The following is a 24,346-nucleotide window of genomic DNA, read 5'->3' on the forward strand; positions in this document are numbered from 1 at the left end:
CTGGAAATTGAACTTAGGGGAACTCGACCACTGAGCCACATCCCTAACCTTTTTTTGTATTTTATTTAGAAAAAGGGTCTCACTGAGTTGCTTAGTGCCCCACTGCTGCTGAGGCTGGCTTTGAACTCGAAATCCTCCTGTCACAGCCTCCCCAGCTGCTGGGATTAGCCAAGAATTCTTTTTAAAGGGGCTGGGATGGTGGCTCAGTGGTAAAGCACTTGCTTAGCATGTGTGAGGCACTGGGTTCCATTCTCAGCACCACATGTAAATAAATAAAAGTCCATCAACAACTGAAAAAAAATTTAAAAATTCTTTTAAAAAAATTCTTTTTAAAGGAACAATATGCTATAAAATTAAACAATGATCAAAACCAACCAAGCATATTCCCAGTTAAATAAAGAAATAATCGTGTGTGTGTGTGTGTGTGTGTGTGTGTGTATTAGAGAAGATAAAAAGAATGAAGTAGGAAAAGTATTCTGTTATTTTGTTTTTGAGATGGGGCCTTGCTATATTGCTCAGGCTGGTCTCCAACTCCTGGGCTCAAGCAATCCTCCTGCCTTAGCCTCTAGAGTAGCTAAGGCTACAGGTGTATGCCTCTGTACTCAGCTCTAATTTATCTTTTAAAAATATAGGTCAAATCAGGTCTGCTAACAGAAAATAATCTAATACACTTTACGTTTAGTCTTAAGTTAGTTAGAAATGCTTTTTGCAGGGTTAGGTATTAAACCCAGGACTTGTGTATGCTAGGAAAATAATGTACTACTGAGTTACATCCCTAGGTCCAGGCTTTTGATTTTTAAATGCCAAGTGGGAAGGTATGTCATTTCACTAGTTAAGAGATGATACAATTCAGTGGATTCAAAAGTATATACCTGCAGATGACGTTTGCTTCTACCAATTTTATTTAAAAAAGAGAAGTAAGCTGGGCATGATAGTATAAATTTGTAATCCCAGAGTCTCAAGGAGGCTGAGGTAGGAGGATTTAAAGTTTGAAGCAACTTAGCTGAGACCCTGTCTCAAAACAAAAAATAAAAAAGGTTGAATTTTGGGATGCTTTACATACTAATTATGTAAAGCATCCCAAAATTCAATCCCCAGTACTGGGGAGGAAAAAAAAATTTAAAAATCAGATCTCATCACAGGATTTTTTTTTTTTTTTAAACAGCATTTGGGTATAAAACACATTTATACAATTAAACACTTTAAAGTATAACATGGCATATTATTTCCACAGATCATCACATATTAATGTATATGGATCATCTTTTTAAAATAACAAACAAACAAAAAAAACCTCTGAAACTCAGCTCAATATTTCATTTATTTATTGTATAAGTTTGGCAAACAGCACAAAAATCCAGCAACATTTTAAACATGTAAAAAAGTCAAATGTTGAATGGTATGGGGATTTTTTAAAACATCATTAGAAATAATGAGTACACATTTAAGATTCTGCAAAGCTACGAAAATGAGGGTGCTTGGCTTCTGAACATATACCACAAAACATACATTAAAAAAAAGCAATATAATTTATCTTTACAAAAATTATAGCCAAGCAATAGAAATGAAGGCTGTTAATGATAAAGGTATGAGCTCATGTGTTGACCACATTTATCTTATACATGGAAATGCTACATCTTGTACCCTGAAATGCCATGTGCAGAGAGCCAAGCAAAAGAAATTGGGCTCATCACTGAGGTTAAGAATTGTTGAGAATACTACTACTCAATTAAAATTTTCTATATAGCAATTCCTGGACCAAAAGAATGTATTTCACTCTATATCTGAGAAGTTGAGACTTATTTGTTGGCAGTATAAAATTTCTGACCAGTATCAAAATTCTGGTAAAACACAAACTGAAGGCATTTTCTAGTGTATGATGTGTTACAGGGGCATCAACAAATGTGGAAGAAAAACCTAGATTTTACAATAAATTTCTGCTGAGCTTTGTCAAACCAAACAGCTCAACTATAAGGCAAGAGAAAATGCCCCCTTATGACAGGTTAGTGGGTCTCACCAAGTAAATATAGGAATCCAATCTTAGGAAAAGAACTTCCTGCATGAATAGATCTGAAAGAGTTGGCATTGAAAGGAACATCTAGAAATTAACTAACGCCTTAACGTTCAATCATTGGTTCAGAAGCCTGATGAATAATCTGTTGGTATATATTATTAAATTAACTTTTTTTGGAATCAGCACCAGTCCCCAAAACCTCAAATTATAATATTTAATCTTGATTAAAATACATCATTTTTGTGCTATAGGAACACAACTATAATCAGTTAAAATAAAGCTGAACTGATTCAACTTATTGTATATTTTTAAGTATACAGGGTAGCAACTTAAATTTCTTTTATTTACTTGTGCTTTGTTTTGGGGCACTTTGATTGAAGAAAAAGTCATTTCATAGGATTACATCTTGCTAAAGCATTCCTTAGCATTGGTCCAAACTTGAATTCCCTTAAAAAAAAAAAAAAAGTATCTTTAAAATGTGATTCTGGAAAGATTCTAAAATCCCACATATTTGGTTTAGTGTATACTAAGTTTTGCTTTTTTTTTTTTAACAAGTCCAGTAAATAGCTAACATAAGGAAATATCTAATGCTTCTGAAAATGTAAGAGAATCTCTTAAATGAGCTTATCTCCAAAATAGAAAAAGAACTTCTGTAACTTGTAAACTGAGTTTTCAAGGTTCAACCATAAACTCTTACTCATGTCATGCTCTTATTGTTTCTACTAGTAAACCAAACAAGTTTTCTGACAGTTTTATTCAAAGTAATATTTAAACAAAATTTTTATTATTCACAAAACTAATTTTTATAATTAAATAATTTAATGATTAAGTTAATTATTGTCTAAAAACTGATTATGTTCTAAATTATGAAATCTCTCTCATGGTTCTGGTACACTACATAACACAAAGCTATAGATAATCCAAATATGCCTTAACAAAAAAAAGCATGATTATAAAGATATAATAGTAAAACCTAACCAAGAGATAAAAACAAAGGAATTTTTTTCAATAAGATATCCTACAATAATTGATTTATGAGAGAGGAATGTTTTCTTCAATACTTAAGCATTAAAGTATATCAATATTCACCAAGGCTTCAAACAATAGAAAAAAAATTTAGTTTCATTCCTCCTTAATGGGATACAAAAGGCAGATAAATAAAAACAAAACATCTTTAAAATGTCTCAGATTGGCTGGATAAGTAACTAGATATAATAGAATTCACTGTTAGAATAAGATAGATCTCATGTACTGTCAAAGTTAGATGTCCATCAGACATCAAATGAAAGAGAAAAACTATACGCTAATGTATACAATACAATCCTGTTTTTGTGTATATTTTCTAAATAATTGTATATATATCCAAAAATATCTGGAAGAATACACATAAAGGGATTTGGGGGAGGTAGAGGAGAATTATACTTAACATGCTTCTGAATTATTTTTGCAATGGGCATGTGTTATTTTTATAATAATTAATTTTAAAACTCTATAAACTGAAAAATTGTTTTTTAAAGGCTTTAGCCTACTTCATTCAATAAACTGGACAGATTGCCAATGAAAAGATAGACCAGGGCTGGGGATGTGGCTCAAGAAGTAGCGCGCTCGCCTGGCATGCGTGCGGCCCGGGTTCGATCCTCAGCACCACATACCAACAAAGATGTTGTGTCCGCCAAGAACTAAAAAATAAATATTAAAAAAAATTCTCTCCCTCTCTCTCTCTCTCTCACTCTAAAAAAAAAAAAAAAAAAAAAAAAAAGATAGACCAAAAAACACTTAGAAGTTCTATTTACTTTTAAAATACTTCTTTCAGTTTTTATTTCAGTTTATTACTACTACAACTCAGTCACCTGATTATATTCAAGTAACACTTGGATTATATTCAATTAACACTCTGAATAGCTGAAATTATAATGATGCTATATATATATATAAAATACAGACACTGATATTTATACAAGAAAAATTGATGTTGATCTTGACTTGTGGCACTTAATTCTAAATAAAAGGACATTATCCATTTTCATATATAAAAATCTATTCTACTTATGCAAGGAAATAAAACATGAGCTAGGTAAAGTGGCACACACCTGTCATCTCAGTGGCTTGGGAAGCTGAGGCAGGAGGATTGTGAGTTCAAAGCCAGCCTCAGCAAAAAATGAGACACTAAGCAACTCAGCAAGACCCTGTCTCTAAATAAATACAAAATAGGGGTGGGGATGTGGCTCAGTGGTTGAGTGCCTCTGAGTTCAATCCCTGGTACCCAAAAAAAGAATAAAATAGAAAACATCCCTTCTTTTTTTTCTTTTGGTATTATTATTAGGAATGATATTTTACTGCACTGTCAAGAACATCATATAATCAAAGTTATACTGTCAGTACATATTTTCAGATACAAGTTATAAATGGGGGATATAGATTTCAGAGTTTATTTATAAAGTGGAAACACAATAACTGACCTTTTTAATTACAATTCTTCTTCAAAATTAAGTAGAGAAAATAGGAAAAGTTTTAGAAAGGAAGAATGAAAAAAATATTTTTGGGGGCCAAACAAGAGAATTTATAGAAATGTGTAAGCACTTGTGAACATAGCCATTATTTTTGCAGAACTCAAACCTACCTTTTTACACATGCTGATCTGCATGACAGCATAACTTATGAGGGCCTCCTTTAGGTCATGGTTCTTTTGTTCTTTGAATCGTTCAATATCAGTCCACGCATTTTTCACAAATTCTCTGAAATAAAAGATAAAGTTATTAGTATTCTTATTTAAATTAAATAGACATGGGATGGGATATAGCTCAGTGATAGAGCACTTAACTGGTATACACAAAGTACTGTGTTCCATCTCCAGCACCACACAGAAAAAAATAATAATAAAATAAATAGACTGTACACTATAAATTCAACTAACCATTCTCTTCAGAGATGGTTTTTAATTGGCTACATCAAAACCAAAGTTATTGCTTGTATAAGACAGTTCTATTTTTCCTTTTCCTATAAATTATAGTGAGGGGAAAAGTCAGAGATATAACTCATCTACATTCTAATAACTATATTTTGTTCACAAATTATTCCTTTAAAACAGATGTAGGGGCTGGGGTTGTGGCTCAGTGGTAGAGTGCTTGCCTAGCATGCTCGAGGCCCTGGGTTTGATCCTCAACACCACATAAAAATAAATAAACAAAATAAAGGTATTGTGTAAAAAAACAAAAAATAGATGTAGATTGGCTCCCTGAATCAGCTCACAAGTCCTACAGATGCCACAATGAAGTGCCTTCCTGGGTTCACTGGAAAAAATACACCTTTTTATTTCTTCCACTGGGGACTAAACCTAGGGCATACTCATGCATGCTAGCCAAGAGCTTTACCACTGAGCTCCATCTGTAGTCCCACCACACATACTTTATTTTTGAGGCAGGGTCTCAATAAGTTGCCCAGGCTAGCCTTGAATTTGAAATCTTTCTGGCTCAGCCTCCTAAGTACTGGTATTACAAGTGTGTGCCACAGTGCTTAGCAAACATAGGCTCTTGACGAGATGGATTATGAATCACATTCAGCATGTACATGGTTTAAATAACGTCTAGGGTTTTAAAAATTCTAACTGCATAGCCAGGTGCAGTGTCACACGCCTATAATCCCAGTGGCTTGGGAGGGCAGAAGTAGGAGGATTCCAAGTTCAAAGCCAGCCATCACAACTTAGCTAAGCTTGGGTAACTGAGTGAGACCCTGTCTCAAAATAAAAAGGGCTATGGGGCTGGGGTTGTGGCTCAAAGGTAGAGTGCTCACCTAGCATGCATGAAGCACTGGGTTTGATCCTTAGCACCACATAAAAATAAAATAAAGATATGTAAATAAAAAGGGCTAGGGGTGTGGCTCAGTAGTTAAGCACCCCTAGGTTCAATCCCCAGTACCAAAAAATAAAAATAGTGCTGGGTACAGAGGTACACAGCTACCATCCAAGCTATGTGGCCTAGGGGTTCATGACCATTTAGGCAACACAGTGAGACCCTGTCTGAAAAAAATTTTTAAATGCTCATAGGCACTTTCCTTTTCAATTCATGAAAGTTCACTTTGACTTATTTGGTGTAAGCCAATAATACACTCTTGGTCTGCCTTCATACATTTTACTGACTTGACTGTCAGATGAAAACAATAAAGAAAATGAACTAAACAGAACTGAATTTCTAGAAATATTTACAGATTAATTACATGTCAAGCACTATGCAAGGTATCGAAGAACAAAAAAAATGTAAGACACAGTCCTTAACTTTGAAGTTATCCAGGGAGAGCTACACAGAACAACCAACCACCCAACACAGAACTGCCATGCTTCAGCGTCAGGAATCAAGTGCTAAGATCGCCTGAGAAGATAAGGGAAGGCTTCACAGTGAAATAACCCTTAAGCTGGGTACTGAAGATGATCAGGCTTTTTGCTAAATGGGGCAAGAGGGCAGAGAGAATGTGCCAAGAATAGAAATTAGGAAGTCTACAAAAGTAATATTATGAACTTGAAACCCCATGTTTTCTTCCTTTTCTCCCCACACTAATATAAATGTTTCTATAACATGATTTTTTTTGATAACTTAAATTTCTTAGTAATGTAATGACTATATTTTAGAGGAACAGGCTGTATCCAGAGGGGTCAATGAAGCTGGGAAATATTATTAAATAAATAAATAATCCAATGGTAGTCCAGGTTGAACTTCTCGGAATTTTTACCTGCCTTCCAAATTTTTAGACTTTAGCTGTTGTTCTCCTTCATTTATTTGTTCTTCTAACACCTTGATTCTGGCTTCTCTTTGCTCTGGAGTTTCTTGACCAAAGAGCTTGGTAGTCATTCCCTTCAAAGAGAATGTCCTCACAGTCTAAAAGAAAATAGAAACCGAAGAATAGACAGTGCGATATATATACCTGGTGGAATATTATTTAGCCTTAAAAAGGAAGGAAACTATCACATGTGCTACAACACGAATGAGCCTAGAGAACATTATGCTAAGTGAAATATGCCAGTCAAAGACAAATACTACAGGGCTGGGGTTGTGGCTCAGTGGCAGAGTGCTTGCCTAGTATGTGTGAGGCTCTGGGTTCAATCCTTAGCATTCCATACGAAAATAAATAAAATAAAGGCATGATGTCCATCCACAACTACAAAATATAAAAGACAAATACTATATAATTCCACTTAAATTGATGTATCTAGAATAGTCAAAATTATAGTCAAAGAAAGCAAATGTGGTTTCCAGGAATTACAGAGAAGTGGAAGAGGAGTTGTTTAATGGGAACAGAGTTTTGCAAAATGAAAAGAGCTCTAGAGATGGGTTTGCACAACAATACGAAAATATTTAGTACTACTAAACTAAACACTTTAAAAATGGTTAAGAATGATAAACTTGGGGCTGTAGTTATAGCTCAGTGGTAGAGCGCTTGCCTAGCATGTATGAGGCACTGGGTTTGATCCTTAGCACCACATAAAAATAAATAAAATAAAGGAATTGTGTCTATCTACAACTAAAAATGCATATAAAAATTGTAAATTTTATGTTATATATATTTCATAGCTCTCCACTCTCAGAAATAAAAAATATTGGCCATTTCTCCCTACTACTTTTGATAGAAGCACTATAATCTTTATAACCACAGGACTCCTAATATGATTTCTAATACTGGAATAATAAAGAATTGTCAAAAAGGAGGAAATTAGTGGCACAGATCTGTAATTCCAGCTACTCAGGAGGCTGAGGCAAGAGGATTACAAGTTCAAGGTCAGCCTGAGACTTGGCAAAACCCTTTCAAAAGGAAAAAATAAAATTAAAAAGGGATATCTCAGTGGTAAAGTGCCTAGCATGCACAGACCCTGGGTTCCATCCCCAGTACCACAGAAAATAAAATAAAAGATTACTCTGACAAAAATAAAACAAAACAAACAACAACAAAACAGATAAAATTCAACAAGCAACTATGGAAATAAACCAAACTAAAGAAATGTATTTAAAATCTGCATATCTCACCCTGAAACTTAAGAATCTATTACTAGAACAAGATGCCTAAACCCAAGCATTACAGGGCAACCTTAAGCTTTGCTGTTTTACTATTTCCTTACTCACTGGAGTTTGTTAATGAAAGCACTTCCCGTCACATGAAGTAAGAGAGAACCATGCTTACTGAAAATGTCTTGGGACTTCCTAGGAGTTCAGGAATAAATCAAAGACCTAATCTAATGGCTTATGGTCAGAGATCTTTTCCTACACATATGTATTACTTTTCATAGATGTAGCAAGTGAATAATCTATGTGAAAACCACTTTTAAAACTAAAGTACTAGGGGCTGGGGATGTGGCTCAAGTGGTAGTGCACTCGCCCAACATGCATGGGGCACTGGGTTTGATTCTCAGCACCACATAGAAACAAAATAAAGATATTGTGTTCTCCTAAAAAATAAATATTAAAAAAAACAAAAAACACTCAAGTACTAGTTAACCATGAAGTGACTGAGAAAACAGTGGCACTATCATTGCTTCACAAATACTTCCAAAATATGTCTCTCATCGTAGCAGCTAATGTATTTCAGTGAAGTAGCTGAACAGTACAGAGCTGATTATAAAAATGACCTAAGTATATGCAATTCGATATTGGGCCAGGTGTGGTGGCACATATCTGTAATCCCAGCAACTCAGGAGGACTGAAAGTTGAAGGTCAGCTTTAACAACTTAAGGAGACCCTGTCTCAAAACAAAAATTAAAAGGGCTGAGGATGTAGGTTAGTGAAAGAGTGCCCTGGGTTCAATTCTCAGTTTAAAAACAAACACACACACACACACACACACACACACACACACACACACAGAAAAAGGAAAAAGATACAACATTTTCTTTAGAAGTATGCACTGTAAGCATTAAAGAATAAAGTACACAAAAAGCTCCTTGTTAGGAGAGATAAATTGATTCTAATTGGGTAAAATTTTTCAAAGTAAACTAAAACTTCTATAAAATACCTTTCCAAATTAAATTAAACCTGACCAATCCCCCCTGCCCCCGCTCTTTTTTGGTACCAGGGATTGAATCCAGGGGTGCTTTACCGCTGAACCACATCCCCAGCCCTTTTTATACTTTATTTAGAGACAGGGTCTGGCTGAGATACTTAGGGCCTCAATAAGTTGATGAGGCTGGCTTTGAACTTGTGATCCACCTGCCTCAGTCTCAAAAGCTGCTGGGATTACAGGTGTGTGCCACCATACCAGGCCTGACAAATTCTTATAATATCATACAGAACATGGTTTTTTTTTGGGGGGGTGTACCAGGGATTGAACTCAGGCACTTCACTACGGAGCCACACCCCAACCCCTATTTTGTAATTTTATTTTATTTTATTTTTGATAGCAAATCGAACTCAGGGGCACTCGGCCACTGAGCCACATCCCCAGCCCTATTTTAAATCTTTATTTAGAGACAGGGCAACTTTATTTAGAGACAAGTAACTCACTGAGTTGCTTAGTGCCTCACCTTACAGAGATTGGCTTTGAACTTGTAATCCTCCTGTCTCAGACTCCCAAGACGCTGGGATCACAGGCGTGCACCACCGCACGGAGCCTGATATCTTCTTATATCAAGAAAACTAAATAATTAATACAGTTGCTTACAAATTATTCTGTAAAAGGTACAAGCATACTGTGTATTATAACTGTAGCTGATTCCTCATGAGCCTTGCTACAATAATACCAAAGACCTAAAGAAAAATACTCACCCCAGTTGCAAGTTCTTCACACTGCTGCTTCTTGGAAGCTAGATCCTGGGCAGCCATCTCCAGGTCATACTGCATAAGTTCATGTTTCCTGCACACAGCCCTGGGGATGAAAATAGTGCTGCCATTTAACTTTTTCTGGCTTCTCCTTTAACATGTTAAGAATTTTTTTTTTCAGGAGTACAGGGAAGCATTCACAATTCCTTACTAGTTCTGACATTTACTAGAGGAAGAGAGAGAGAGAGAGAGAGAGAGGGGGGGGGGGATTCTAATATAGAAATGAACAACATCAAAATGTCAAGAATCCTTTTTCACCCACTCCTACTATCCAGGCACAACTCATGTACAGTCTTCTAGAATTTCTTTTTTTTGGTACCAGGGATTAAACCCACAGGTGATTAACCACTGAGTCACACCCCCAGCCCTTTTTTGTATTTTATTTAGAGATGGGGTCTCACTGAGTTGCTGAGCGTCTCACTAAATTGCTGAGGCTGGCTTAGAACTTGAGATCCTCCTGCCTCAGCCTCTTGAGCTGCTGGGATTATAGGGGTGCGCCATCATGCCTGGCTTCCTTCTAGAATTTAGATAGGCATTTACAAAGTTCACACATTCCAAATGTTTCTACAACTTTTCTCACTTATATGTGCCATGTCAATATACATTAATCATTATTTTTAGGAACTGCACAGAATCCACTGTATTCAGCAACTTTCTTTTCCTTGGTGACTTGAAGATACTTTGGTGAAACTGACTGCTACTGAAATCACTAAAGGAAAAAAGCTAACAATGTGCAAGTGTTTTAAACACCAATTACTTAACACTTATACTACTTTTCTGTTTTCCTAACAGAATTCTTATATTGCTTTTTTGCAATAGGGAAACTGATCAAAAGTCACCTCTTCCAGAAAAATGATTAATTTCCCTAAACTGAATAGAAAAAAAAATACAGTAATTAAAAAAAAAATCAAATAGGATTATCTAGCAGAGAATTCTGTTGGTTCCAAAGAAAATACCATAAAAACATGGGCTGGGGTTGTGGCTCAGCAGTAGAGCACCTGCCTGGCATGTGCGAGGCCCTGGTTCAATCCTCAGCACCATAAACAAACAAACAAATAAAATAAAGGTTATTGTGTCAACTACAACTAAAAAATATTTTTTAAAAATACCATAAAAAGGGGCTGGGGATATGGCTCAAGCGGTAGCGCGCTCGCCTGGCATGCGTGCGGCCCGGGTTCGATCCTCAGCACCACATACCAACAAAGATGTTGTGTCCACCGAGAACTAAAAAATAAATATTAAAACATTCTCTCTCTCTCTCTCTCTCTCCTCTCTCACTCTCTCTTAAAAAAAAATACCATAAAAACAGAAGCAATGTCCTTGATATTAAAAAGTTTTAAAAGCTACTAAGCTAAGGGATACAAGTATGAGGAAAAAATGCAGAATAAAAATGGCAATATACAACCCAGTGACAGTGCCACACAATACTCCATCTGTATTTTGCTCCCAATCTTCAAATTGGAGAAAGCAGAAAAAACAAATAACCAGATGAACATGCCTGAGACTGGCAGGTTTTATCGCTACGCTGTTTCAAGGTCAGGCCTTCTCTTATAATTTTATACCTAGCACTCTGCAACACAGAAAATACAATAAGAACTCATTCACTATCTGAGGGAATGAATTTATTCATTTATTTATTTTAATTGTAGTTGGACACAATACCTTTCTTTTTATGTGGTGCTGAGGATCAAACACCATGCCTCACACATGATAGGCAAGCATTCCACCACTGACCTACAGCCCCAATCCAAATTAATTCATTTAAAAAGCACCTTACTATCTGTATTCTACACAAACACAATGAGAGTGTGAGGATCAATCACAGGACTGCATCTGGAACTTTCATTAATTACTCACCGTAGTGCTTCTGCATAAAAAAGGTACTCCTTTAACTGATCTGCATAATGTTCTTCATCTTCCAAAATATCATCAATAGAAGATGCATACCTGTTTTTAAAAACACTGAATTAAACGAGTAATTTTCACTGGGACACAAAGCATTAACGTTCTAAAAAAGTGTTTTTCAAAGTATGATCCACAGACCACTGACTACCTGTCAGTGACAAATTAGGAAAAGTGAAAATTATCATTTAGAAACATTAATGGCAATTTGTAATTGGTATGCTAATTTTACTGAATTTTGCCGAACTGCAAAGACTTAGAAATAAAACAAACAAATAAAAAATAGTCCTTCTTACAAAGAAAACCTGATCTACTGGAATCTTGTTTTTTTTTTTTTAATTTTTAAATCTTTTTTAGTTGTTGATGGACCTTTATTTATTTGTATGTGGTGCTGAGAATCGAACCTAGTGCCTCACACATGCTAGGCAAGTGCTCTATCACTGAACTAAAACTCCAGCCCCTCTATTGGAATCTTTTGTTCAAAGAGATTATAAAATGGCTATAAAATCCATAAAAAGTATGAGTTTGGTATAATTGGTACACACGTTTTTGGTTGCAACTATTTATAGTAATACCAAAAAGCTGCAAGGGGAAAAAGTAAATGAAAATAATAGAAAATAATAGAAATTGGGGCTGGGGCTTATTTCTGATCTCTTAATAACAATTTTTTTTTTTTTTACAGAGAACTTTTTAATATTTTATTTTTTAGTTTTCGGCGGACACAACATCTTTGTTTGTATGTGGTGCTGAGGATCGAACCCTGGCTGCAAGCATGGCAGGCGAGCGTGCTACCGCTTGAGCCACATCCCCAGCCCCTTAATAACAATTTATAATTAAAATTTTATCAAAGTAATGTCTCACCTGTTGTTTTTATTTCTGATTACACTGTAAATTCTGTAAACACAAGGGCTATGTGTATATAGTGCTTCTCTGTCATTAGAAGAGGCATCTTTCGAATTAATTCTAATCCCTTAGCATGAAAATAAAAAGTACATATAGTTTATGCTTCCAGGCCTATTTCAGCTATACAAATAAACCACGTTTACCAAAGTTGTAAAACAAAATAAAACTATGTTCAAGTTCATTTGAAAAGCAACATATTTGGAGGGCTTATAAAAGCAGGTAACATATATATTATGTAATTACAAACCTGTATCTACTATTGTGAGGAATTTTATCTATGTAACTGACAAAGTCTTAATAACTACTGTTAAGAGCAAGAGAATCTTAGGGGCTAGCTCAGTGGTACAGTGCTTGTCACAAAGCCCTGGGTTTGATCCCCAGCAGAAGAAAAAAAGAGGAGCACTTGAAGAATTTAAATAAATAAATAAATAAGAAGAAGAAAATCTGGCTTTAGTTCATAAATCTAAATCTATGCTTTTAGAAGAATTAATGTTAAGAAATGAACAAAAAAATGGGACCCATAGGGCTGAGGGCTTGAAGATTAAAATTATAATGTAGGGATAATCTGTCATGTCATATCCTCAGAGAAGAATAAATGGTAAAGACTTTAAGATATCTATACTGAGAATAATTTTTAACATGTCAATAAATGATCCTGAATTCTTGCAAATACTGAAATGCTAAATTAACAGAATGCAGGAAAGCTTATGAAAAAAATAGCCAGTAAGCTTGAATATGGCCCAGAAGAAAGTCCTATTTATATAAAAATTTTTTTTTGCCTCCACCATAGCTTTAAGATAGAAATGACTAAAACTGTATGTAACTACAGTGTACAATGTGATGTTCTGATATAAGTACACACTGTGCCAGGATTAATTCAAGCTAATTAACGTAGCAGTCACCTGACACTTTTTTTGTTTGAAAAAATTTAAGATCTATTTTTTGTCTTTTTTTTTTTTTTTTTTTTTACTGAGTTGTAGGAGTTCTTTAATATATTATGGTTAGAAATGCTGCTTCTCCATCTATGGTTTGCCTCTTCATTATCTTTTTTTTCCTACCCCCTGCAATACTACTGAGCTACACTCCTGGCTCTTTTTTTAATTAAAAAGAATTTTTTTGTAGTTGTAGATGGACAGCATGTCTTTATCTTTTTATTTTTATGTGGTGCTAAGGATCAACCCCAGTGCCTCTCACATGCCAGGCAAGCGCTCTGCCACTGGGCTATGGCCCCAGCCCACCCTGGGCTCTTTTACTTTTTATTTTGAGACAGGGTCTGGCTAAGTTGCTCAGGCTGATCTCCTACTAATCCTCCTCCTTGGTGGCCTGAGTCCTTGGAATTAAAGGCATGCACTGTTGACTCCAGCCCTTTGTAACAAATTGTAAATCTAGAGTTCAGTGGCATTAAATCCTTTCACATTGTTGTGCAACCATCACTATCAAGTATTCTGAACTTTTCATCTGTCCAACTGAAACTGTACTCCACTTAACATTCACTCCCCACTCTTTTTTCCTTCCCCAAATGGTCTTCCCGCCAGCCCCTCCCCCCCCCGTACTGGGGACTGAGGGGACCCAAGGCCTTCCTAACTGAGCTATATCCACAGGCCTTTTTATTTTATTTTCAGGTCTCACTAAGATGCTGAGGCTGGCCTTAAACTTGTGATCCTCCTGCTTTAGTCTACTGAGTAGCAGGGATTACAGCATGTACTACTGGGCCCAGTTTGATATCTCTTTTGGTAAGCAGTAATTTCAAATTTTCATAAAGCCCAATTTAACATTAATTTTTTTTCTTTTAATGAATCTTTAAGAAGTCTTTGCTTATGCCAATGTGGCAACAAGATTCTCCATTATTTTCAACTAAAACTTAGAATTTTGGTTTTTAAACTTATATATATAATCCAAATTTAATTAATTTTTGTATAAAATGTGATATATGTTTCAAGGTTCATGTTTCCCCACATAGATATCCAGTTTTTCTAGCATCATTATGTTGAATGGTATATAGAAGTGTGGATCTAGGTTATATAATTCAGTGGGAGAGTGTTTGCCTAGCATGTGTGAAGCTCTGAGTTCCATCATCAGCACCAAAAAAAATAAATTAAAAAAAATTATTTCTGGAGTCAGTTGTGTTCCATTGCTCTGTTTATGCCAATACCCTACAACATAGCTTTATAGTAAATCTTAAAAATAGGTAATATATTCTAGTTTTTTTCTTTGTCAAAATTGTTTTGACTATTCTAGGTCCATAGAATTTCCATAGAAAAGTCACTGAAATTTTGACTAGGACCACAATTTGGGGAGAATGGATGTGTTAATCCATGAACATGATTATTTAGGTCTTCTTTTTTTTTTTTTTTTAAAGAGAGAGTGAGAGAGGAGAGAGAGAATTTTTAATATTTATTTATTTTTTTAGTTCTCGGCGGACACAACATCTTTGTTGGTATGTGGTGCTGAGGATCGAACCCGGGCCGCACGCATGCCAGGCGAGCGCGCTACCGCTTGAGCCACATCCCCAGCCTAATATTTATTTATTTTGGTTTTTGGTGGACACAACATCTTTGTTTTTGTATGTGGTGCTGAGGATCGAACCCGGGCCACACACATGCCAGGCGAGCGCGCTACCGCTTGAGCCACATCCCCAGCCCAATTTAGGTCTTCTTTAAGTTCTTCAGGCAATGTTTTACGTTCAGTGTAGAGGTCTTCCAACATCTTTCATTACATCAATCAATAAGTATTATGTTTTGATGCTATTATAAACCATATAGTTTTAAAACTTTTATTTTCTAATTGTGGTACCAGGGATTAAAACCAGGGGTGTTCTACAATGGAGCTATATACCCAGCACCCACTTTTTAAAAATTGTTCTTTTGAGACAGAGTCTCACTAAATTGCTGAATCCTGTCTTAAACTGAAATCCTCCTGCCTCAGCCTCTGGAGGTGCTGGGATTACAGGTATGTACCACAGGGCCTGGCAAAACTATTGATTCTGATAAATTAATCTGATATCCTCACCTATTAAAATTCAGTTTTTAGTTCCATAGGTTTTTGGTTGATCTATTGTGATTTTCTAAGTAATCAATCTTATTGTCTATGAACAAAGATATTTTACTTTTTCCCAATATTTATGCTTTTTACTTAATTTTCTTGCCTCAATTCACTGAGTAGAACCTGCAGTAAAATGTTTATTAGGAATGGTGAGCATAGGATACCTTGTTCTTGACCTTAGGAGAAAATGTCAGTATTTCACTCTTATTAATTTATTTATTTTGAGATAGGGTATCTCTATGTTGCCCACACTAGTTTCAAACTCCTAGACTCAAGTGATCTTTCCATTTCAGCCTCCCAAGTAGCTAGAACTATACCTAAGTACCACTGTGCCCACCTAAGTATAACACTAGACATGAATTTCAGACAGAAGAAATTCCCTTTTATTTCTAGTTTGATGAGAATTTTTATTATAAATGAGTGTTGAAATTTGTCAAATAAATATTTCTACATATATCAAAATGAGTACGCAGGTTTTTATCTTTATTCCTTTAATATATGAATGAGACTAATTTTTTTTTTTTTTTTTTGGCAGGGGTTGGGGAGAGACCAGGGATTGAACTCAGGGGCACTCAACCACTGAGCCATATCCCCAGCTCTTTTTTTAAAGACAGGGTCTCACTGAGTTGCTTAGTGCCTTGCTGTTGCTGAGGCTGGCTTTGAACCGGCAATCCTCCTGCCTCAGCCTTCTGTGCCACTGGAATTACAGGTATGTACCACCATGCCTAGCAAGACTAATTTTTTTTTAATATTTATTTTTTAGGTGTAGATGGACACAACACAATGCCTTTATTTTTTTATGTGGTTCCGTGGATCGAACCCAGGTCCTGCTCATGCTTGGCAAGTACTCTACCGCTGAGCCACAATCCAAGCCCATTTTTTTAAAAAAATTTTTTTTAAGTTGTTGATGGACATTTATTTTATTCACTTATTTATATGTGGTGCTGAGAATAGAACCCAGTTTCTCACACATGCAAGATAAGTGTTTTACCACTGAGCTACAACGCCAGCCCCGCAAGACTAATTTTTAAATATTAAACTAACTGCATTTGAGATTAAGTCAGCATAATATAAATTCCAGTAAACCTGATAAAAACAGAAGCCTAGAAGTCACTAACACTCCCCCACTCAAGTTCACCTCAGGTTTACGTTAAGTTTTCTAGGTACTCACACATCCATATGATGACCAGCACTCTGTAGCCCATCACCCATTTCTTTTTCTATGGCACTCCATTCACTGGAAGAAAGATAAAACCAGAAGCATCATGCACTAGAGATATGGAATATTATTAAATGGAATCCTTTACAAGATTCTTTTCTAGCTAGCTTTGAAATTAAAGTATTATCCATATTTGGATTTATTTTCTGTGACTCAAATATGCTGTTTTCCCCTTAAGTTTAATAATTAACTGTAAGTGAAGGCTTCAGAGTTGGTATCTGCTGCTTAAAGCAAGATAAGTAACATACAAAACAGCTTATACTTATAGGTAACATTCTTTAATCCTAAAGATTTAAATCAATTGAGGAGTTTTTTTAAAAATGGGGTGCTACTTTTAACTACTTAATCATCATCTCTGGGACATGTGTAGTTTTTTTTTTTTTTTTTTTAGTTGTAGATGGACACAATACCTTTGTTTATTTTTATGTGGTGCTGGGGATCGAATTCAGTGCCTCACACATGCTAGGCAAGCACTCTACCACTGAACCAAAACCCCGGCCCAATGTGTATTTTTAAATGCTCACTGGATGATTTTGATGAACATGACATTGTTCTATAGCTAATAAAAAAAAAAGTACTGTACAGAAACATTAGGTGCATAGTAAAACTTTAGTAATAATTTGCATGTTGCATGAGAAGAAACACTGATCATTTTATTATTATTTCTGTGAAATATTTCTCATAGAAAATTCTTGTTATGAAACTTGTATGTGCATATTATAGTAAACTGGAAAAACAAACCTATAATCCCAAATACAGGTTAAGCATCTTTAATCTAAAAATCTAAAATGAAGGGGAGGAAGAGAAATAAATAAATAAAAATTGGAAACACTCCAACATTTGAAACTTCCGGAATGCTAACATGCTGAAGCAAATGGAAAACTGTATACATAACTTCATGTGGTAGGTCACAGTCAAAACACAGGTGTACTAAAAATATGGCATGATACTACCTTCAGACCATATGTAAAAGGTAAATATGAAACAAATTAATTTCATGTTTAGATTTTGGTTTCATCCCCAAAATATATCATTATACATATGTGAAGATGCCAAAATCCAAAATACTTCCAGTTCCAAGAATTTCAGGTAAGGGATACTTAATCTGTACTAAGGTATGACATAATTTTAGTCCTTCTATGTTTTTATTTGTGTATTTTAATTTGGCTGCAATTATATTGTATAAGCAATTTTGTGTTGTGTGTTTTCCCCATACCATTACATTTCTAACAATTTTTCTAAACACAATTTCAAGTGGCAACCCACAATCTTTTGAACCATTTTCCTGCTCATACAAGGCTGTTTGAGATTTTTGTTGTTGTTGTTGTTAAAGAATGTATAATAAAAATGGTAAGGAACTGGGGTTGTAGCTCAGTGGTAGAACACTTGCCTAGCATGCATGAGGCACTGGGTTTGATCCTCAGCACCACATTAGATAAATAAAATAAAAAAGTAGGGCTGGGGTTGTGGCTCAGTGGTAGAGCGCTCACCTGGCATGTGCAAGGCCCTGGGTTGGATCCTCAGCACCACATATAAATAAAATAAAGGTATTGTGTCAGCTACAACTAAAAAATATTAAAAAATAAATAAAAATTAAAAAGTACTGTGTCCATCTACAACTAAAAAATTTTTTTTAAATGTTAAATACTGGAGCTGGGTTTGTGGCTCAGTGATAGAGTGCTTGCCTAGCATGTGTGAGGCACTGGGTTCGATCCTCGGCACCACATTTAAAAAAAAAAGAAAAAGAATGATTAAAATATACATTTAAAAAATGTTGAATATTGCTGCTTTTTTTTTTCTTTTGTGGTGTTGGGAATTGAACCCAGGGCATGTGAGGCAGGCACTCTACGAACTGAGCTATATACCCAGTCCCAAATACTGCTACTCTTTTAATACGAAGTTTTTATATCATAATCTTGAAATATCAGATTGTATGCTTATAGTACCAGAAGGGGGAAAAAAAAAACACATGATTTTTACTACTGTCAAGGAAGCAACAAAAACATATGCATCTCCAATACAAATGTATAGTTATAATTAAAAGGTAAAAGTAGGTAACATTGCTTCCAAGAATTTTCTTAGCTTATATGTTTATGCTCAAAATAGTAGAGCAATCATGAACTTTTTTTAGTGTTTTGATATTACAAAATGGCTTTTAAATATCTATCTGTAGATCCAAAGCCATATTTCTATGCCCACAAGACAATTCTGCTTTAATGTACTTTTCTCACTTGAATCTTTTTTTTGGTGGTGCTGAGAATCAAACCAAGTGCCTCACGCATATGAGGCAAACCCTCTACCACTGTGCTACAAACCTCTCATTTCAAATTCAACACATCTAAAACTTAGATTGTTATTGTGAGATAATGCAATAAAGGTTAGAAGTGAAATAATTGGGTTATAAGAGTCTTAACCGGGCTGGGGTTGTAGCTCAGTGGTAGAGCGCCTGCCTTGCATGTGTGAGGCACTGGGTTCAATTCTCAGCACCGCATATAAACAAGTAAACAAAGGTCCATCAATAACTAATAAAATATTACAAAAAAGAGTCTTAACCTAATGAGTGCAGTAATTCTCCGATAGGGGTTAATTTGGTGGTGACTGTAGGCAAGTAGGGTGTAGCTGGACGACTTGGATCCCTGAGCTCCTGCCTTTGAGGTTTATATTTTGTGTTGGTAAGGAGAACTTGCTCACTCTCTTTCTCTCAGCTTTGTGGTACCATGTCCTAAGCTGCATTCCTCTACCACGCTTCCATCATGATGTTCTGCTTACCTTGGAACCACAGCAAAGAAGCTGGCTATCTATGGACTGAGACTTCTAAAATTATGAGCCCCCAATTAAACTTTTCTTCCTCTAATTGCTCTTATCAGGTCTTTTGGTCATAGCGATGAAAAACCTCACTGAAACACTACATCTTTTCAAGGAAAATAAAATCTGAGAGTTTGGGAAGACATCAAGTGCAACTAGCCGAATGTATACCATGGTGATCACATCAATGTAACCATTCAATCATGTTAATGGAAATAATGGACCATCCAGATGATTATCTACTGAATGTCCCATAGGTATTTATCTAATTTTTAGCATTTTGTTATTGGTACCACCTCAAGATCAACATAAAAGAATTTAATTCTTTTGATTCCTAAATAAGACTAAAACTTAGTGTGAGGAGGGCAAGACTTAGTTAAATTTTTTCTTATTCCTATTAAATAGTTTAGTGCTTGATAAATACTTAACATTTATAGTTGCAGGTAAAATGAACCAATTATGAACTAATAAATTTGAGAAAAGAAATATTTACTAAGTTCTATGTACAAACCTCTGGTAGGTATCAGAATGATCAAAATGAAGACTTTTCCCCTCAAGGTCTAGACCTTTGCTACTCAAACTGGTTTAGCAAAAAACTGGAAGTTTACTAGAAACATAAAACCACAGGACTCACTCCAAATCTACTAAAGCAGAATGGGCATTTTACATTCTTGCCTCTCTAATACAAGTTCATCTATTAATTACAATAAATGTGCCACTTTTGAGATGGTCTGATTATCTAATTTTCAAGATATCTTTTTTAAAAAAATATTTGTTTTTTAGTTGTAGTTGGACACAATACATATATTTATTTATTTATTTATTTATTTATTTTTAATGCTCTGCTGAGGATTGAACTCAGGGCCTCACACGTATTAGGTGAGCACTCTACCACTGAACCACAACCCCAGCCCCTCAAGAGACCTTAACTGGCTGATTTTTATCTTTTTCAAATACTGAGTATTGAACCCAAAGGCACTCTTATCAATGAGCCACATCTCCAGCCCTTTCTTTTAATATTTTGTTTTGAGAAAGGGTCTTATTATATTTCCTAGGCTGGCCTCAAACTTGTAATCCTTTTGTTTCAACCTCCCAAGTAACTTGGATTACAGGTGTACAACACCATGCCCAGTCATCTGTTAGTTTTTAAATAACCACTGTTACCAGGCTTAACTGGAGTTATGGTTTGGAAATATAATAAAATCAGAAATGACTCATGTACCTAAATCTAAAAGCAAGTGAGGAGGTTGAGTCGAAGGACCAGTCTCAGCAACTTAGTGAGGCCCTAAGCAACTTGGCAAGACCCTGTCTCAAAATGGTTCAACAGTTAAGAGCCCCTGGGTTCGATTCCCAGTACCAAAAACAAACCAAAAAAAGTTTATATTTTTACAATGCCAATAGCCTTTCTTCAATAAAATATGTCACACTGCTAGGTGTGGTGAAGGATGTTTGTGATCCCAGCAGTTTGAGAGGCTGAAGCAGGAGGATCAAAAATTCAAGGCTCGGGCTGGGTATGTGGCTCAAGCTGTAGCACGCTCGCGTGGCATGCATGCGGCCCGGGTTCGATCCTCAGCACCACATACAAATAAAGATGTTGTGTCCGCCGAAAACTAAAAAATAAAATATTTTTTTAAAAAAATTCAAGGCCAGCCCCAGCAATTTAGCAAGAACCTGTTTCAAATAAAAAAATTTTAATAAGGCTGGTGATATGACTCAGTGGTTAAGCAAAAAAAGGTCTACTTTCCAAACTCATAAAATCTTCAGATTTTACATCATAGATTTTTTTAGAAAAATTATAATTGTTTATTTTAAATTTTTATATAATACTTACCTGAAAACTCGTCCATAATTCCCATGTACTTTATATACACCATAGAGTCGATCTGCTACTCTCTGAAACCAATATTTAACAGAAATTGCTATCAGGTCAAAGTTATACACAGTTCACTTTAATAAAAAAAAATCATGCTCAAAAAATCAAAAGCCCCCACACAAAAAAACAACAAAAACTCTGTTTTGTATAATAAACTTGAAAAATAGAGAAAAAGAAAAATATAATCTCAAAAAACCAATCATAAAAAACTCTAAAATAAAACTAGTACTGCCCTACCATAATTATATTATGCCTCAGTAATTCTTTATTTTTTTAAAATTTTTTTTTGTTTTAGTTTTTTTTTAAAATACCTTTAATTTTTTTGTTTTAGTTTTTTTTTTAAATACCTTTATTTTTTTATTTTTATGTGGTGCTGAGGATTGAACCCAGTGTCTCATGTGTGCTAGGCAAGTGCTCTACCACTGAGCCACAACCCCAGCCCCTGCCTCAGTAATTCTTTATATGTGTAGTTTTTAATTGCTACCTTTAAATCTTCTATAGCAAAAGTGGTAATATTTTTATCTAGCAGGTTAACATTATCTTTAACAAATAACACTTGAAAGAGCTACATAAAATTCCACTGAACAGTATATACAGACTTTCTTTTTTGGATAACCTTGTTGGGTATTTAGTTATCTGAATTTTTTTCAGAATTATAATGTTGTAATATGGGCTGGAGTAATAGCTCAGTGGTAGAGCACTTGCCTGGCATGTGTGAGGCACAGGGTTGGAACCTCAGCACCGCATCTAAATAAATAAAATAAAGGACCATTCACAACTAAAAATATTTTTTAAATGTTGTAATAAGCACTTCTGAAAATAAGTGTTTTTCCTTTAGATTGTTTCCTTATGATAAAGTCCCCAAAGTGGAATCCTTAGGGAAAGGAAATACATATGTTCAGTTCTATTGATCCACAGTTTTATACATAAATGCTGATATACTTCTATGAGGCTTTTGTCAAAAGATAACTTCCAACTGACAAACATATTAGATATTTTAATATCAACAGAATTACAATTTAGATCACCAAGATGAAATGTACACTGCCTAGACAGTCACATAAATTTTACAAAAGACAAAACATCATGTGGTAAATGTTTCAGTTTATCATCTTCAAAAGTATTACACACGTGAACTGGAAGACCAAATGGCAATCATATATAAAATCCTAAAAAAAAAGTTTTGGTATATAGTTTCTAAATGTAAGCTCAGAGGATTAAGTTAGCTACTTGACTCCTTATTCAAACACAAGTAGTTTCAGGATTTAGTTTTTTTTTTTTTTTTTTTTTTTAAGAGAGAGAGAGAGAGAGAGAGAGAGAATTTTTTTAATGTTTATTTTTTTTTAGTTCTCGGCGGACACAACATCTTTGTTGGTATGTGGTGCTGAGGATCGAACCCGGGCCGCACGCATGCCAGACGAGCACGCTACCGCCTGAGCCACATTCCCAGCCCCGGATTTAGTTATTAATTGTACAGCAGATCTTAACCATTTCAAGACTTCAGCTTAAAGTGAAAGAAACACCATTGTAAAATATAGGTGTAGGTGTTAAGAGGCTCATAAAAGGTTTTGCTTCTGTACTTGGCCTGCGTTGAAGGACATACACCCACAGAGAAGGGGTCAACATGCTACAAGTCCACTGTTTGTTTTTGTAAGTCAAGTATTACTGCAATAATCATGCTCACTCATGTTAGCACATCTATGGCTGCTTTCACAGCACAGCTGAAGAGATGTGACAAGGTGAAATAGCCAAGAAAGCCATAAATATTTACCAGCCCGTCTGCAAAATAAGTTTGCTGATTCCTACACTAGACTCAGCTTTCATGACAAAGCTCATACTCCTCATTCTACCTGAAACACTTCGACATTGTCCTCAGATCACAAAACTGATCTCTCTGAGATATCACATCCCAGTTTATTTTTTGGGTACTCTATATTGTTAAATCTGACTCTCTCCCTCCCCTTCTTGAAGTGATTCCATCATAAAGTAAGTTTGGGAAACACTGAGGCAATAAAGTAAAACAGGTTCTTTGCCTATAGGACTTTTCAGATTTTTTAAATTTTAAGATATATTTATTTGTAGATGGACATAATACCTTTATTTAATTTATTTATTTAAAAATTTTGTTTTAATTGTTGATGAACCTTCATTTTATTTATTTATATGTGGTGCTGAGAATTGAACCCAGTGTCTCACATGTGCTAGGCAAGCACTCTACCACTGAGCTACAACCCCAGCCCAACTTTTTAGATCTTTAACATCATATATGAATAATGACTATACAAGACAGAGATGATTTGCTGTAGGGAACATCTTACAGGACTAACACTCCAAAGAATATATGATAGATATGGAATTTTACACCACTAACTTTTCTAGATCTTTGCACTTCCAGACATTGAAGTATCTTCCTAAAAGCTGACAGTCATTCTGTCATTTCAAGATATTAAACATGGAAGAACGAACTTATTAAATAGGTACTTTTAAGCAACCTAAGTAAGTGCACAGTGCAGATCCACAATAATGTTCAAGGAAAAATTTTGTGAATCCCAGGTATGAATGGTTGTTTCTTAAAGTAAATCACTCCTGGAGCTGATGCAAAAGAAGATTCTATCATGCAACTAGAGCTCTGTGTATATAGGTCCACAGGGTGTGACCCAAAGAGGAAAGTCTATCTACCTCAAAGATATGAGTGACCACTTATGTGGAGGCTACTCTACCCATGAACAAGGCAACAAACACTCTGCAGTTGTTACTGGACCAATAATGTTTCTGGTATGAATTCTTCAAAG

At 35.2% G+C, this 24,346-nt stretch overlaps 1 protein-coding gene across 3 annotated transcripts in view; it reads right to left on the reverse strand.

Annotated features, from left to right (window-relative positions):
• Positions 1-1,310: 1,310 nt before the first annotated feature.
• The window catches only part of SNX4 (sorting nexin 4), a 64,124-nt gene continuing 41,088 nt past the window's right edge, over positions 1,311-24,346 (reverse strand). For all 3 annotated transcript variants that reach the window (XM_081301056.1, XM_081301055.1, XM_081301054.1), the window contains 7 exons: positions 21,513-21,574; positions 16,829-16,894; positions 11,668-11,757; positions 9,757-9,856; positions 6,737-6,882; positions 4,635-4,749; positions 1,311-2,461 (listed from right to left, as the gene is read on the reverse strand). In XM_081301056.1, coding sequence (XP_081157182.1) covers positions 2,414-2,461; positions 4,635-4,749; positions 6,737-6,882; positions 9,757-9,856; positions 11,668-11,757; positions 16,829-16,894; positions 21,513-21,574 — 627 coding nt within the window. In that variant the 3' untranslated portion in view covers positions 1,311-2,413. The remainder of the gene's footprint in view (positions 2,462-4,634; positions 4,750-6,736; positions 6,883-9,756; positions 9,857-11,667; positions 11,758-16,828; positions 16,895-21,512; positions 21,575-24,346) is intronic.

This window comes from Spermophilus citellus (assembly GCF_964194105.1).
Source record: "Spermophilus citellus genome assembly, chromosome: 7".
Lineage (NCBI taxonomy): Eukaryota > Metazoa > Chordata > Mammalia > Rodentia > Sciuridae > Spermophilus > Spermophilus citellus.